Source organism: Delphinus delphis, chromosome 18 (genome assembly GCF_949987515.2).
Source record: "Delphinus delphis chromosome 18, mDelDel1.2, whole genome shotgun sequence".
NCBI classification, from domain to species: Eukaryota; Metazoa; Chordata; class Mammalia; order Artiodactyla; family Delphinidae; genus Delphinus; species Delphinus delphis.
The window spans coordinates 66,902,333-66,918,776 of NC_082700.1; the positions used below are offsets into that span (position 1 = coordinate 66,902,333).

General features: G+C 39.7%; 1 protein-coding gene across 12 annotated transcripts in view; it reads right to left on the reverse strand.

Moving 5' to 3' along the window:
* The window catches only part of DOCK9 (dedicator of cytokinesis 9), a 378,503-nt gene that overhangs the window by 12,337 nt on the left and 349,722 nt on the right, over nt 1-16,444 (reverse strand). For 7 of the 12 annotated variants that reach the window (XM_059995755.1, XM_059995754.1, XM_059995763.1 and 4 more), the window contains 3 exons: nt 5,810-5,932; nt 5,181-5,294; nt 3,489-3,635 (listed from right to left, as the gene is read on the reverse strand). In XM_059995755.1, the coding sequence (XP_059851738.1) occupies nt 3,489-3,635; nt 5,181-5,294; nt 5,810-5,932 (384 nt within the window). Of the gene's footprint in view, nt 1-3,488; nt 3,636-4,474; nt 4,511-5,180; nt 5,295-5,809; nt 5,933-16,444 lie in introns of all 12 variants that reach the window. The other 5 variants (XM_059995756.1, XM_059995766.1, XM_059995762.1 and 2 more) reach the window with 1 other exon arrangement.

Genomic DNA, 16,444 nt, shown 5'->3' on the forward strand with positions numbered 1-16,444 from the left:
AGCATGCCGAAGCTGTGTGTTTCCACTTCGTATTAGTAAAAGTTTTGGGAAATTTCAGAAAAGTTTGAAAAAAAATAGTACAATGAACACCCACATACCCACCACTGAGAACAATTGCTAATACTTTGCTGTATTTGTTTATATGTGTCTATTCACACACACACGTATATGTAGACTTTTTTTTTAGCTGAAACATTTCAAAGTAAGTGGTTCACATCATGACACTTGAGCCAGCATCTCCTAAACATGAGGATATTCTCCTCCATAACCACAATACATCATCATATGTAACAAAATTAACACTAATTTCCTAATAGTGCCAAATATACCAAGTTGAGATGAATTTCTCAAATGTCCCAGAATATTATTTATAGCTATTTGTGTTTGAACCAGAATCTAATCAATGATTGCATTTTACGTTTAGTTTTGTCTCCTTAGTCTTGTTTAATCTAGACTATTTTTTTCCCATGACATTGACTTTTTTGAAGACATCATGCTAGTTTGTGTGTGGAATGACTCCCCATCTGGATTCCTCTGATTATTTTCTAAGCCGTAGTTTTACATATTTGGCTTAGAGACAAAAATGTTTATTTTACTAATAATGTTTAAAGCCTAGGCCCCCAAATCATAGTTAATCTGTAGATAGATTAGATATAAACAGATGTAGATGAATTAATTTAATACAGGTACAGACTAATCTAAGACTGCTCAGATTATAAATTTAGTTCCTGACAGACTCAGCACATGAATGCTTTTAAAACTACACGGCTAGACCTCGTGGTGCTCTAACTTCTGTGACATGCTAGAAAATTAAACATAGGCACTTTCCATACAAAAAAAAAAGTTAATTTATTAGGGAGATAAATCTACTTTGCACGTATTGTTTTTAAGCTTCTACAGCAATAAAAGGGGACATGAAAGAAATGACCATACAGAGAATTTGGAGACGATCCTGGAATGAGGGCAAACAACTGAGATCAAGATGGGTTTACTGGTCCCAAATTATCATGCACCACTGTTCTCTTAACAGAGACGTGTGTGAAGAAACATGAAAAACAGATGTGCAAGTGCCTTAAACTACAAGTTCAGAAAATACCTAGTCATGAGTTACTTTTCTTTTAGAAAAGGCCATCAGGCCAATCACTATAATTGTATTCGAACCTCTTAGACTTAACTTTCTTTAGCAGAAACAATTTAAAAGCAGAGGAAATGACCATTCTTGCCTGTATTTCAGTGGTGTTTCCCTAGTTTTCACTTTCAAACTTGTATGTGTGCCTCAGCAGAAGGAATAAAGAACTGGTGTTTGAGGAAGAGAAGAAGGTCTAGGACGTCTTTCAGCTGCTGCATCAAGGACCACATATCAAAAGGGCAAGAAGAACTAATGCGTGAGAACCTTAACAGAAGGCTGTTAAGGTTAAAGCCACAACCTGACCCAGACAAAGGTTTTGGTTTCAGAGAAAAAGGCAAGTTGGACCTGAGTGATTTGGTCTAGAAAGGAAGTAGGTCTTAATAAGGTTGTGTTGAGGTTTCTAGCTAAAAATGGACCAACAATGTACATTTGTCCCTTTTCCTTTGCACAACTCTATTAAAATGACAGTATAGAATTAACCAGCAAGGACCAAGAAGAGAGGACAGAACAGCAGTGGATGAATTTAATGAATATCTGGAAGGCAGGTGCATGGAGATGTACTTCCTGACTTGGGAGAGAAAGTTCTAACCCAAGTTCCCATGGAGAGGGGCAACAACAGGGGAGTCAGATCACCCCACAAAAGCCTGTTGTGATAGACTTACTGTCTGCGTTCCCCCAAAATTCTCATGCAGAAATATTAACCTTCAATGTGATGGTATTAGGAGGCAGGAGGTGATTAGGTCAGGAGGGTAGAGCCTTCATGAATGGGATTAGTGCCCTTATAAAAGGGACCCCACAGAGCTCCTTCACCCCTTCCTCCATGTGAGGACCCGACAGTAAGACAGCAGTCTGTGAAGCAGTTAGAAGAACCTCACCTGACACCGAATCTGCCGGTGCCTTGACCTTGGACTTCCCAGCCTCCAAAACTGTGAGAAATAAACTTCTGTTGTTTATAAGCCACCCAGTCTATGGTATCTGTTATGGAGCCTGAACAGACTGGCATCTGTAGAGGACCAGGACCAGGGTTTCGTGTGGGGTGGCAGGTGGCCCAAAGTCTATGTGAGGTGGCAGAACCCTGGGTTCCCTTCCCTAGTTCCAGCCCCACAAGAGAGTAGAGACCGTTCCTTGGAGAAACCGGTCTGGAAAGAGTCTAAGTGGGTTCACCAGTCTCAGCAGAAAGCAGGGGCAAGGAACAGAGCAGGATGCAGGGAGGGCAGGTGAAAGGCTGCAAGCCGGACGTGGGACCTTCGCCCTTGCTCATCCCCTGCCTCCAGAATTCAGAATTATTCCCCCTCCCTTGTCCCCTCCCTACCACCTGGGCAGGAGACTGGAAGAGTCTTCTCTGGAGAAAATGAAGGGCCCCAAGGAAACAGATTCCAGACACTGGGGACTCCAAAGCAGGGCTCAGGCCCCCCAAAAATGAACGAAGGATCCTCCAAAAGGATGAACTGAGAAAAAGGTAGAACTTATTGCTGCTGGAAACTGAGCAGGAGAAGCATTTTTTTTTTTTTTTTGCAGTATGCAGGCCTCTCACTGTCGTGGCCTCTCCCGTTGCGGAGCACAGGCTCCGGACGCGCAGGCTCAGCGGCCATGGCTCACGGGCCCAGCCACTCCGCGGCATGTGGGGTCTTCCCAGACCGGGGCATGAACCTATGTTCCCTGCATCGGCAGGCGGACTCTCAACCGCTGCGCCACCAGGGAAGCCCAGGAGAAGCATTTTTAATGCAAAGAACAGAAGTTCTATCTTGGCCTGAGTTTCCGGAAACAAAGGGATCCCATCTCTCGGGAGATGCCCTGAAGACAGTGGAACACATAAACATATAGGAAAAACGTGTACGTTCAGAAAGGGTTTTCATGAGAGCGATACAGCAGAGGACAGCCTCTCTAAGTAGAAAGTAGATCTCATTCCTACAAATGTGCTGGCTAATTAGTTCATTCCTTGGTCTCTCTGTCTGCCCGTCCATCTGTCCATATATCAGACAGTCAGAGTGTCAAGTAACATGCCAGGCACTGTGCTAAGTGCAAGGAAAAACTACAAAGACAAACAGAACCTAGGACCCTACTCCTACAGAGTTTCTAAATAGCGGGACTAAAAACAGTACATCCTTTCAGATGTTAATTATTTTGTAAAATAATATCTTTAAAATTATGAAATAAAGGTTTGCTTAATGAAAGACACCTGGGATGCACAGAAAGGTATTAAGAAAAAAAAATACACCTGCCACTCAAGGCCAACCATTCCTGACTTTTTCCTGGGTCTTCTTTTTTCTACCACATTTATAAATATATAATATATGATCAATCATACATAAAAAAACAATATTATATTGCTATAATATGTTTCCAAGCATAGTCATACCTTGCCAGAATCTTGTATCATTTTGACGTTTTCAGAACCAAATTTATCTGAGTAAAGTTTAAGGAGTCTCTGAGAAATTTCTGACAGAGGCGTGAGTTTGGGTTCCTTGTAGATATACTCCTTTCCATCTTCATCTTCAAAGAATCCCTGTGACATAAAGCACAATTAGAGCTATCCCCAAATATAAAGCCCAAGGCTTACCACCCAGGAAGGATTCTTTTGTTACAGGAGTTAACAACAACAAAAAAGGGAATGATTCTAAAAACAAAATCAGGCTTTCCGAATAGGAAGGAAAATGATAATAATGTGAGGTCTGGGTGCAAGGTAAAGGCGAAACACAAAATTGCAAACTCATCCAAGAATGCTGTCGTTAAGTGTTGAGGGAAATGAAAGATTGGGGATTCAAGACTGTGTTCCCTCGGTGAAGTCTAATCATGGGATTCAAGCCTGTTTCACATTCCCAAGGAGCAGAACTCACTAAGACTCACTAAGACATGACTCAGCAGCCTGCTATCTGCAGGCCTCAGAAACGCTTCTCCTGATCTCTGCCGTTTACTTGGGATTTTACGGCATAAAAGGAAGCATTCTGGTCTGGCAAAAGTTATGTGAAGTTGGTGTAAATTATGTTTTGTCCTCCTGATGAGACAAATATTAAAGGGCTGTAGCATAAGATCAGGAAATATTTTCATTATCACCAGTCATCATCTGTTTTAGCACCAATCATGTCTCGATACAAGAAGGCTAAGTATTGCATGGGAAGTGAAAAAGGTTGAAAACTAAAAAGCCCAGATTGGGTTAATATTTGAAATAAATTAAAAAAAAAATTTTCTCATCTAAAATGAAAGAGAGAAAATGGTGCAAAAAACACAGTATATAAAAGAAAAAATGCAGGCTAACATGAAACAAAAAACACCCACATCAAACTAGGAGTTTAGATGCAGTGATTTCACTACATTACTTGCTTTTTATGTATTTACTGTAATTACCTCCACATCTGTTTCACTGTCTGTAAACTGGTATTGCTATAAAGTTATAAAAGACAATAAATAACAGGATAAATTGAAGGTTATAGAATGCTCATAGAAAACCACACACCCTGAATAAATGGATTGTAATTTATACTATTTAATCATGTTAGAGACTTGGAGGTTAAACTTTCAGTTAAATTTAAATGACCCCTTTTCTAAAGGGTTTCTGAAATATTACAATGGTAAATCTACTTGCAGAGATATTGTATTATAAAAGATAGAGAAGCACAGGGACAAAGGAAACCACAAAGTCTTAATTTTGGTTTAAAACATGCAGTATAGACGTGTAAGGGAACAGGTGATTTATTTCTGTAAATGGAATAAAATGTTAATTTTGTTTTGGAGTTTGTAATGACTGGACAGATATACATACAGACTTGAAAAGGAAACTTGCAAACCACACTGAGGTACCAAAGATGCCGCTAAGAATATCTTATGGAAGGAGAACTTACCGCTGCCTTAAGAAAGTAATAAAAAGACAGGAAGAAAGAAAAAAAGGCAGAAAGTTTACTACTGAGGAAGATAAGAACCATACTAAACATGACAAATTCATCAAATTAGCATTTCTAGAAAACAGAAAATTTACAAAATACCACTTTGTATATAGAGTTTAAACAAGAAAAAAAGGACTTGGGACGGCCTAGAGAACAGAGAGGAGGCTCACCTGTCCGAAGAAGGCTACTCGGAAGTACGTCCCCAGAAGCCTTCGGCCTGAGTGCATGACCTCGGTCACCTTGCTGTAGGCTCGGTGCAGTGTGTCATACAGATGGGCCAGCCTCTGGAAAGCAGAACAAACCCCATTTCTTCCCACTTGCAACTAGTAGAATTATTTTAAAATAACAATGAAATGATACTACATAGGTGAAAATTCGTTGGACTTGAGTTTCAAAAAAAAATCAAGAATGAATTTTGACAGCACAACTGGTAGTGATCATTATCCAACTGTTTTGTTTTCTACCCAAAGGGCCATCCTGCATATTGAAGACCCACTGGATTTCCAGTGCAGTAAGCCCATTCAGTCCTCTGATGACGTTTGCAGTCTTCGCTTTTCCTACTCCATTCCTTAGCTAAGAGGTGGAGTGCCAGAATTCCCACCCCTTGTCGTTTGAGATTTGAGGTCTGGGTAGAGGTGTGACACCTGATGGCTCTGAGGGTGGCGACTGCCAGTGTCACGTGGCGGGTCAGAGGTCATTGCTCAAATGGCCTGCTTGCGCTTTCTGCATATAAGAATGTCTGGGGATGTGTGTCACTCCACTGTCCTCTCAAACGGGAGAAAACAAACCACTCAGATACCTCAAAATCCCTCCGCTTCTCGTAGATGGGGATGATGAGCTTATAAATGTCGGCGATCAGCTCATAGCGTTCGGCCTTCCAGAGTCCGTCTGCACACTGTTCCAGGAGCTCCATGAGCACATCCTGATCAAAGAAGAAGGCCCCCGGCCAGGAAAGAGTGTTACAGGGAAATTGGCATTGTGTTCCTTGCAGAATACATAAACGGTTAAGATGGCCAGGAAGAAAATTTCAAAATATGTAATATTTTTAAACACTAACTTCCATGTTTCTTTTTTTTAATGAGCTATTTTCCAAACATGTTTACAAACAGAAACGAAGGGTCACATTGTGTAACTGTGTAATAGTTAAATGCATGGAAAAAAATTGAAATTGATGGTTTCACACAGGCTCTCAATTTTTGTTCTTAGTTTTCTTTTTCTAAATATAATGTAGATTTTCTTCCTTTCTGAGGAAAATGACAATGCTGAGACATGGAAAGTCACTAAGCATGACTTCAAACAAATTTAAACATCTTAGAGCAATTCAGTAATGGAGTGTGGTAGGCACTACGCCTGCCTCACCAACATTCTTTCCCTTTTCCTTTCAAAATTTCTATCTACTTAAGTTTGCGCAGTCACCCTGCCTCCATTAACGCCCTTGAACTTTGGAAGAAGCTAACACTATGACTCAAGGGCTGGGACAGGTGCCTCAGGTTTAAACTAACCAGCATAAATCTATTTTCTGGCCAATCACTGCTTCATCATGTGACCTAAACTGGCCAATCAGGGTGAATTTTAGGACCCTTGCTGGGAATGCTGGGACAGATGCTCTCAGCAGACTGGACATCCCATGGCCAGCCAGGGGCCTGTCTGCCCTATTAACAGAGTGGAGAGCTCCTCCTCCCTTCCAAAGTAACTGTATCCTTTACCACTTTGTTAAACAATCAGATTGATTTGTCAATCCTCTGTGGAATTTACTAATGGAAGTCAATTTATTCGACCTTTATTTAAGCCCATTGGAGTAGGGTTTCATTAATGAGGTTGAGTAAACTTCATGTGCTTATTTGTCATCTATATAGCTTGGGTGAAGTACCTATTCAAATCTTTTCCTCACTCTTCTTCTATTGGGTTATTTTCTTATTATTGGGTTTTGAGAGTTCTTTATATATTTTGCATAAAAGTGATTTATAATTTTCTCCCAATCTGTAGCCTGTCTCTGGATTTTCTTAACAGTGTCTTGTGAAGGGCAGATGTTTTAAATTTTGGTGAAGCTCCATTTATCAAGTTTTTATTTTCTGGATTGTGCTTTATACATTACATCTAAGAGATCTTTATCAAGTTCACAAAGATTATCTCCTATGTTTTCTTCCAGAAGTTTTATAGTTTTATATTTCATATTTAAGTCTAGGATCCTTTGATCCTAGAATACAGTGTAAAGTACAGGTCAACTTATTTTTCCCATATGAATGTCCAGTTGTTCCAACACCACTTGATGAAAGACGGCCCTTTCACCATTGAAGTGCCTTTGAATTTTTGTCAAAAATCAACTGACCATACCTGTGTGGGTCTATTTCTGGCTTCTCTACTTTGTTCCATTGATAGATGTGTCTGTCTTTGTGCCAATATCACACCGTCTTGATCACTACTGTAGCTTTATAGAAGGGTTTCTCCACAGTGGCATGAACAATATTTTGGGCCAGATAACTCTTTTTTCTGGGGGGCTGTCCTATGCATTATAGGATGTTTAGCAGCATTCTTAGCCTTTACCCACTAGATGCCAGTAGCAGTAGCACCACCCTTCCCCCTTTTCCCAAATTGTGACATTAAAAAACCTTTCCAGACACAGCCAAATGTTCCCTGGGAGAGAGGGGGCAAAATCATCCCTAGCTGAGAACCACTGCTTTATCTTGAAATCAGATAGCACGGCTCTTCCAACTTTTTCAAAATTGTTTTGGCTAGTCTAGTTCCTTTGCTTTTCCATATAAATTTTAGAATCTGTTTATCAATTTCTACCAGAACTCCAGATGGGAGTTCGATTAGGATTGCTTTGAATCTATAAATCAATTTAGGGAGAAGTGACATCTTAAAAATACTGAGTCTTTCGCACCACTTATTTGGGACTTCTCTGATTCCTTTCATCAGTGTTTGGTAGTTTTTAGCATATAAATCTCTACAGATTTACACCTAATTTTTCAATGTTTTTGATGCTTTTATAAACAGTACTGTTTTTTAATTTTGATGATTTTTTTTTTTGGAGTAAAGGCCTTTATTTGAGTAAGATTTAAAGTCATCCAGCATACCTGTTTGTAGGAATTACACAAAATAATTGTTAACAATATGGTGAAACTATGGTATAAGAATCTCTAAACGTGAAGGTTGATTGATTTCTGTACACTGATCTTATGTCCTATGATCTTGCTAAACTCAGTTTTAGTAACTTCTCTTGTAAATTCTTTCAGGTCACTTCTGTCACAAAAGACAACTGCATCTTATGTCAATATACGCAGTTTTATTTCTTTTTCTTACCTTACTGCACTGGCTAGAACCTGCAGCACAATGTCGAATAGGAGTGGTAAAGCAGGTATTCTTGTCTTGTTCCCAATATTAGGGGGAAAGCATTTTAGTCTTTCACCATAAAGTATGATGTTAGCTGTAGGTTTTTTGTAGATAATCTTTTTTCTTGAAGAAGTTCCTTTCTACTCCTAGGATTTTTTTTTTTAACTCATGAATGGATATTGAATTTTTTCAAATGATTTTTCTGCATCTATTAAGATGGTCATCAGACTTCCCTTATTTATTCTGTTAATATGGTGAATTATATTAATTGGTTTTTACAGGGTTGGACTAACGGTGCATTGTCAGGGTAAACACCATTTAGTCACAATATATTCCTCTTATTTATATACTGCTAGATTAAATCTGCTAATATAGTTTTTAAGGCTTTTATAGTTGCCTTTTAATATGTTTGTATCCTCCATAGTTCTGTAAATGAAGGGCACGACCTGTGTTTTTCATTACCAGCCTAATGTTTCATTATAGTCCTAATGTCTACGGTTTATAGGTCCAAAGAAAATAAACATTTTAAAAGCAGTTGTGAATCAATTTACCAGAAAATACTACCTAACTGACTTAAACAAACCATCTTTAAAGCAAGACATTTAATTCCTATGTCATATTTACAACATAGAAATCATAAAACTGTCATCTGTGTGACTAAACTCTGTACCAATGCTTATAAAGAGGTATATCAGTTATCTCATACTTTTATGGTAGGTCTCATTAAGTGCAAACACTGAAGCCAGAATATGTAGTAATTATCCTAACAGCTATAGACAAAGAAAAAAGTAAGCAAAGGTCCTAACACCATATCTTTTCTTTGTGCATTTGTATTATGAAGTTGCAAAACCTCTCTCCGTTTTCTCTTAGTTTTGTCTCAAATCTTTTCCAATGGAGAATCTATCCAGGTTAAATATGACAAGATTTTATGATTTTTCTCATGCTTCTCTGATTATAAAAAGCTACATAAAAGAAAAGCATAAAAATAAAACTTGTATAGTGTCAGTGTCAACGTACTTACTTTAGCATATTTGTAAAACTGGGAAGGTAATAAAGGTCTAATCTAATTTGGTAGTTGTGATGATCAAATAAAATTTTATCCATTAAAATGCTCTGAAAACTAAATGCTATATGTAATTAATAGGCCAGTTAAACAAATTTCTCTTTTTCAATCATCACTTTCTACTTTGTATTAATTTTTGAAAAATGGTATCTTACTTCTACTGGGTAATGTAATATCCCACAGTGCCACATACATATTTGGTAGGCAAGAATTTCTTGGATGAATGAATCGATCTGCATTTTTGTTAGTAATGTAACAATATTACTATTAGCTGTCCTTCGCTGTAGGGAAACGAGTCCTTTATCAAAGCCTTGCAATTCTTACATATCTTAGATCACAGACACTGCACTGGGTATTTATTGAGCATCTTCATTCTCAGTGATGCTGTGGGACTACAGCAGAGGTGAATGAATTCTGAGAAGACCCAATTTCCCATCAGGGATGAGAATGCTGTACAACCAAGGAATTCTTCTGATAACAAAATAGTCAAGGCATGGAAATTTACCCATCTTAAAGCTATTCTTAGGTTTAACTTACAGACTACTCATTTGGCCCCTTCTTTTCTCACTACTGGGTTTTGTTCAAACTATAGTATGGTTCACACTGTAGATGTAAATACACAATGATGACACCCTATTTATTGTGGATGAGATCAGAGAGACCTAAAGGTTCTTAACTCCATGCTTAGCAGTTACAGCACAATAAGACTCTAGAGTAACTTCAATATAATCTCATATAAAATTGAACATTCTTCTCAAAGAGTTATAAATGTTATAACCAGGCACAGTCACTACACCACATCATTAACTTGATTCTTTCATTCATTCATTCATTCACACATTTTACCAAGAAGCTACTACATACAAGGCACTGTACTCGACACTGGGTTTATAAAACAAACCTATATAAGTAAAATTTAAGTTTCTGTAATTTATAAAAATGGCTCCGTAGATTTTTACTAAACGTGGGCTGGGGGTGGGTTTGGGATAGTTTATCAGGTTATGTGGTATACACGAAACTGGCTTTGAGGAGGAGGCCCTTAAAGACACAGAGAGGTTGTCCTTTGAAGCAGCTAGAACTGATGGACTAGAGACTCACGACCACCGACTGGAAGAGATTTGACGTGCATGCTAAGATACTGAGGACAGAGAAAACCACAGTGATTTCAAATACGTGCCAAACTGCAAGTCAGAAGGTAGACACTCTGAACTGAGAGCAGTAGGCATTTACTGACTTAACGATAGTCTGTGTGTCTCTGAGTGAGTCCAGGGGAGGCCGAGAATCACGTGAAGAGAGCACTTCCTGCTCATAAAGCTCAGATCTCTATGCAGATCCATAAAGAGATTACAAAAGATGGTGGTGAGTGTGCTGATAAACGCGCAGGGAATCAGGGACGCAGAGAGGAGCAGCACCCATCCAGGGATGGGGGATGGGGGGCCATGGAAGGTTGCAGAAAGCGATGACTGGCTGAGTCTTACACATCATCAGGAGTTAGTGAGGTGAAGGTGAAAGGTGGGAATAGCAAGGAAGAGGGGGGAGACATTCCAGGGAGAGGGAACAGCCTGGGCAGAGACATGGGAGAGATGGCAGCATGGTGTGTGAGACATTTGTAAGTAGTTTGAGGGCCAGAGTATAAAATCTGAGTCAAACAGGGCAGAGAGATGAGGTCGGGGAGGTGGAAAGATTAAATACACAGATTAAATAGCCACATTCAAAAGTTTTCTAAAAATAAATTAATAATTGAAACAGATAATTTTATGAGAAATGAAAATGCACACAGACATACATTCACTATCACAACAAGGAAGTATTATATAAGGAAGATGTTACTTGATTTTAAAATGATGTTCTGATGTTCTGTCTATGCCTCGTAAGGCGTCTGCGTATAGCAGCCTTTCAGGTATATTTTGAATGGTTCTAGATTTAGTCACTTAAATATATATCAAATAGAGTTTATGAGAATCTCCTGGGCCAAATGCTCCTAATTGTGAGACTAAGATTTGAATACTACTTTTACTCATTTGTCAAACCAGAAACACAAGGAAAGTTTAATGACGATGAAACCTGAATTCTTGTGGCATATCAATACTATGGACAATTCAGTTCACTACAGAAAAATCTGCCATATTTGGTACAAAAAAGTAGACTTCAACCAGGGACACTTCCCAGAATGGTTGGAAAACAGTAATGTTTCATAGAGTGAATAGAGCTTAGTAAATAACTATGAAATAAGTATCACAATTTGATGGTAATTAAGAATTAGGAAATAATACATCATCAACCAATATATGCTACTGGACATTATTTTATCTTTTCTTTTGATTCAGGAGGCATTCAGGATCTATAGTGTATCAGTCTGAATATCACTTTTTATTGTAGAAAATGGTAATTATACTATAAAAAGCAGAGTAGTTAGAGATTTTACCCAATAACAAACTAAAAATGGCTTTTATTTTTTAAAAAAGGTTAAGTCCTTCTCTCATAAAGGTAGAGTATGGATTACTGAGCATAAAGCTTAATTTGGTAAGGTAAATTATTCAAGCTAATGTCAACTCTATACCTCGATGTTTACAGCTGGTGCATCAAGTAACAATTCTTTGAATAGAAATAACCAGCAATCACAGACAGCTAAGTTTGAGAGACCATATGTCAACACAAAATTATAAAGAGTCATAAAAACTAAGACATCAGGGTTTCCCTGGTGGCGCAGTGGTTGAGAATCTGCCTGCCAATGCAGGGGACACGGGTTCGAGCCCTGGTCTGGCAGGATCCCACATGCCGCGGAGCAACTAGGCCCGTGAGCCACAACTACTGAGCCTGCGCGTCCGGAGCCTGTGCTCCGCAACAAGAGAGGCTGCGATAGTGAGAGGCCTGCACACCGCGATGAAGGGTGGCCCCCGCTTGCTGCAACTAGAGAAAGCCCTCACACAGAAACGAAGACCCAACACAGCCAAAAAATAAATAAATAAATTTATATATAAAAAAAAAACTAAGACATCATAGTAACTAAACATCGGGGCATATATGAATAATATTCTCAACAGAAATTCCACGAATGAATTTACTTTGAATTCTCAGCAATCGCTTGAAAACCAGAACTTACACTGACAGCGGTCAGAGTGGTGACCTTGAAAGGCGATCATACAGAAAGTCTGATAGTTTTCCCCCTTGCTTAAAATCTAAATGCCAAGTTATTTTTTTTCTAAATTGTCAATACACGCAAAGAACTATAAGTAATCACTGGTCGGGGAAAAAAAAAAAACCTCAATGAGCTTTATGCACCTGGAAAGTACACATTTTATGATATTAGACTAGACTTAAAAAGATCTCAGTACACTAAGCTCGTAAGCCATTCAGGAAGCTGTTTAAGATGTAATTAGCCAGTCATTTTTAGGTGTGCCACAGCCATGCGGTTGACGGCACCGAGCACCTGTCTGTGGAAATAGCTCACTAATGCTGTGCATGGGCGCATGTGTGTGCTTGAAAATGCATTATGAGCCTGTGTATTTGCAGGGTATTTAAAGTTTTTTCACTTAAAGTTTTTTCACTTAAATTAAATATTTGCCCCATCTTAGGACTGACTGATTTAATTTAACCTTTCTTATGAAGCTAGCTATCTCTTTTATCTATCATTTGGGAATAACCGTAAGCATGTGACCTGGCTCGGGCAATGGCGTACATCATGGCATCATTCACATTTCCACTATATTATCGTTTCTCAAGATACAGTCGAAGATCCTTTGTATCGGAATAATCACCTGGCATGCTTGTTAAAATACAGATGCCCAGGCGCTACAGTCACCCAACTAAATCTGGGGATGGGTGGGGGTGGGTTAGAATGGGAATCTGTATTTGTAATAGGAAAATCTACGTAATTTTTAAGCACACTAAAGCTTGAGGACTAGCACACTAGGTCAAACTTTCTAAGACAGGCACTCCCTCATATACCACTGAGCTGGCACATGGCACACAGCTAGTTTATGGAGTGAATCAACACACGTAAATGTAGAAATTTCTAAGCCACAAAGAACTGAGACAACTTTCAATTCAGATTCTAAGGGACCGTGGTTTAGGTGTTTCTCCTCAATGGCAAGAAAGCATCAGAAGCAGTGTTGTGTGTTGGGGCAGATCACATCATGATCACATCACATCATGCTCACCCTTGTCTCTCCAGCATAAGGAAGCTTAGGAAATATTTGCAACATGAAGCAGGGCAATATGTCCTGGTATGAGACAAGGTCGAGCAGTCAGACAAGTTCCATGAGCCACGTTCCCTACTGCTACTGTTTTCGAGAAGCATTATAAAAGTGAAGATATGCTATATAACTTTGGCGGTTCTAAGAGCACTCTCGGTCAAGGAAAAGTAGATGCTTAGACCACTCTACAGGGTTACAGAAAATTGCCAGGCTTGGATGAGATGTAAACAGCGGAACCACAGAATGTGTTTTGTTCCTAACTCTCTCTTGGGATGTTCTGTAGGTACAAACATTTTATGTTTGTTATTTCTGAGTAGATGCAGTTTGGCTAAGACAAGTCAGTGACCTGCCAGGTGAACCTCACCGTTGCTGGTCTGTGAAACAACACCTGAGGGTGCCAAATACAGTCGATCCTCATTATTTGCTGTGGTTATGTTCTATGGTCACCACCGACACTAAATTTGTGAACACGGAACACGCCCTTCTTGGGGAAATACAGGATTAGGCTCCAGAGAGCCTCTGGTTACAAAATTTTTGGCAATTGATTAGTACATAACCTTGTTTTACATGTGTTTCTGTTTAAAGACACCTCATTTAGTACATATTGTTGATTCATTAATATTGAACCCACGACCCAAAGCACTGTAACTCCTGCCTGAACAGAGCTTATCTGACAAGTATTTTCTCTGTAAATCACCTTCCTGAGCTCAGGAACACTGGACAGCACTTCAGTACCATGCTAGGGGGCCAGAGAAGGACCCCTGTTTACAGCACGAGCTGAAACAAGGAGGCAGAGTGTTGCCTGTTCAGCCTCAGATGGGAACGTGTGGCCTCAAATTTTTTGCTGCTTTGTGCCATGTCCCCAAATGACTGTAAAAGCGCCTCATGCTGATTCTGGGGTAACAAAGAAATTTTAGCAACTGGGCAAATAATGAGGACGGACTGTATTTTCCAGTTCCCCACTACAGTCCCTTTTGGCCCCGTTCCTCCCTCGCTCTGTGCCATGCGGGCCGACGCACCAGGACTGCTGGCCTGCCTGCTGGGCTCAGCCAGTGGAAGGCCAGCAGGAGACTGGTGGACAGAGGGAGAGTGTGGGGAGGGGGTGCCTCCCTCCCTGCCCCCATGCCAGGACTGAGCCGGGGCAGGTGGCCCCTCTGTGTAGTTTCTCTCTCCCCACTCCCTTAGCCCACAGGTTGACAGTGGCAACCCAGCTGTTGCTAACCTCCAGGGTTCTGCAATATTCCTTGTTGGTTTCCCTAAACCCTGACCAAACTTTTCAAAATAGTCCCTTTGTTAGACTTGCTTCAATTTCTGAGAGTGCTACCTATTTCCTTCTAGGGCCCTGCCTGTATGGGATAATGAGGGAGGGATCTCAAAACAACATGGGCTGCATGGAATTTTGACACCATAGGAAACTCAGAATTCTTCAATCTGCACAGGCTCCAATTTGTGAAACAAAATGTAAACAGGAATGGGATGTTTCTCTTTAATCAAAAGCAGCTGCGGGGGAGTTCGCTCTTTAGATCAGAGTCAAGGAAGATGGACCGCTACCAATAAAAACTCATCTGAGGTCTCCTCCTAGGAGAATTGTGCATTTTTAGGTAGCGCCTCTAAAATCATGTTAGGAGAGCATCTTAGACATTTAAATATATCTAATAATGCACATTAAAAGGGCAATGATTTTTATTAAACTATTGTTCTACACCTATTCCCATCAGCTTTCCCCAAAACTCCTCCTCTGGCAGAGATATTCGACTTTCCCTTTTTCTTGAAACTACGTGGCAGTTTCTGCTTTCGTGACTTTTGGAACACGTTCTTTTTTTCACTGCTGGCTAGTTTCACTCTTAATGTGCAGGGCTTGCTTGGGGCTTTACAACCCCCTGTGCCACATCCTAATCAGGATAGATCATCGTGCACTATGGACCTTGTTAAAGATTTACCAACTTTACGCTTCAAGGACAGGGTGGAAAGTCCATATTCTGAAAATAACTGATAAAGTTATCCCTGCCACACGTTCAGTTATTACTCAGAGCGGGTGCCATCCACAAATTTCCCCAATCAAGCCTGCCCTTGACTTCACAGGGCTCATTCCCTAGGCTGCAGAGACTATTCCAGCCTATTACTTAATCCGATGAGCAAACCTGAACTTCACGTTATCATTCCAGATGACAGGTTACCCACAACTGTTTACTTTCGAATCTTTAGTTGTTCTTGGCATTGCTGTTTTCCTTATCGAATCTAAACAAAGTGCTGCGCTCCGGAGGACTGACTGGTCAGCAGGGGACAAGGGTGGTTTCTCCAAGGAAACAATGCGTTCAAGCCTCTTTTCAGGGAAGAACCCAGTGCAAGCCCTCCTTGAAGCGAGGAGTTCAAAGCCAAGAGCGTGCGGGCCTCGTTGCCTAAGGGACAGGCACACACGTCAGAGTAAAAAATAAAAAATTACCATTGGGCCAGGCATTTCAAGGTGGAGAAACAGCTGAACTGTTAAGACCATGTAATAACCAACTGGTTTTTTTTTTTCCCCTTCAGAATACTTAGAGAACTTCATGTATTTTGGTTAAAATTATTTTAATTTTTAAATGTGAAGTCACTCTATATATTATCCTTCTTTCTCACAGTTAATTTTTAATTTAGAGGGTCATTTGAGACTAGACAATTTTTGGCAGTGGTTCTTAAACTTTTGAGGCTTAAGGTCCCTTTATATAGCATAAACATTATTGAGAATTCTTTAAAACTAGCTGAGAACTTTTGTATACATGGGTGTTATCTCTCAATATTTACAATATTAGGAATTAAAACTGAAAAAAAAGTAAAAAGATTTATTACTTTAAGATAATAAACC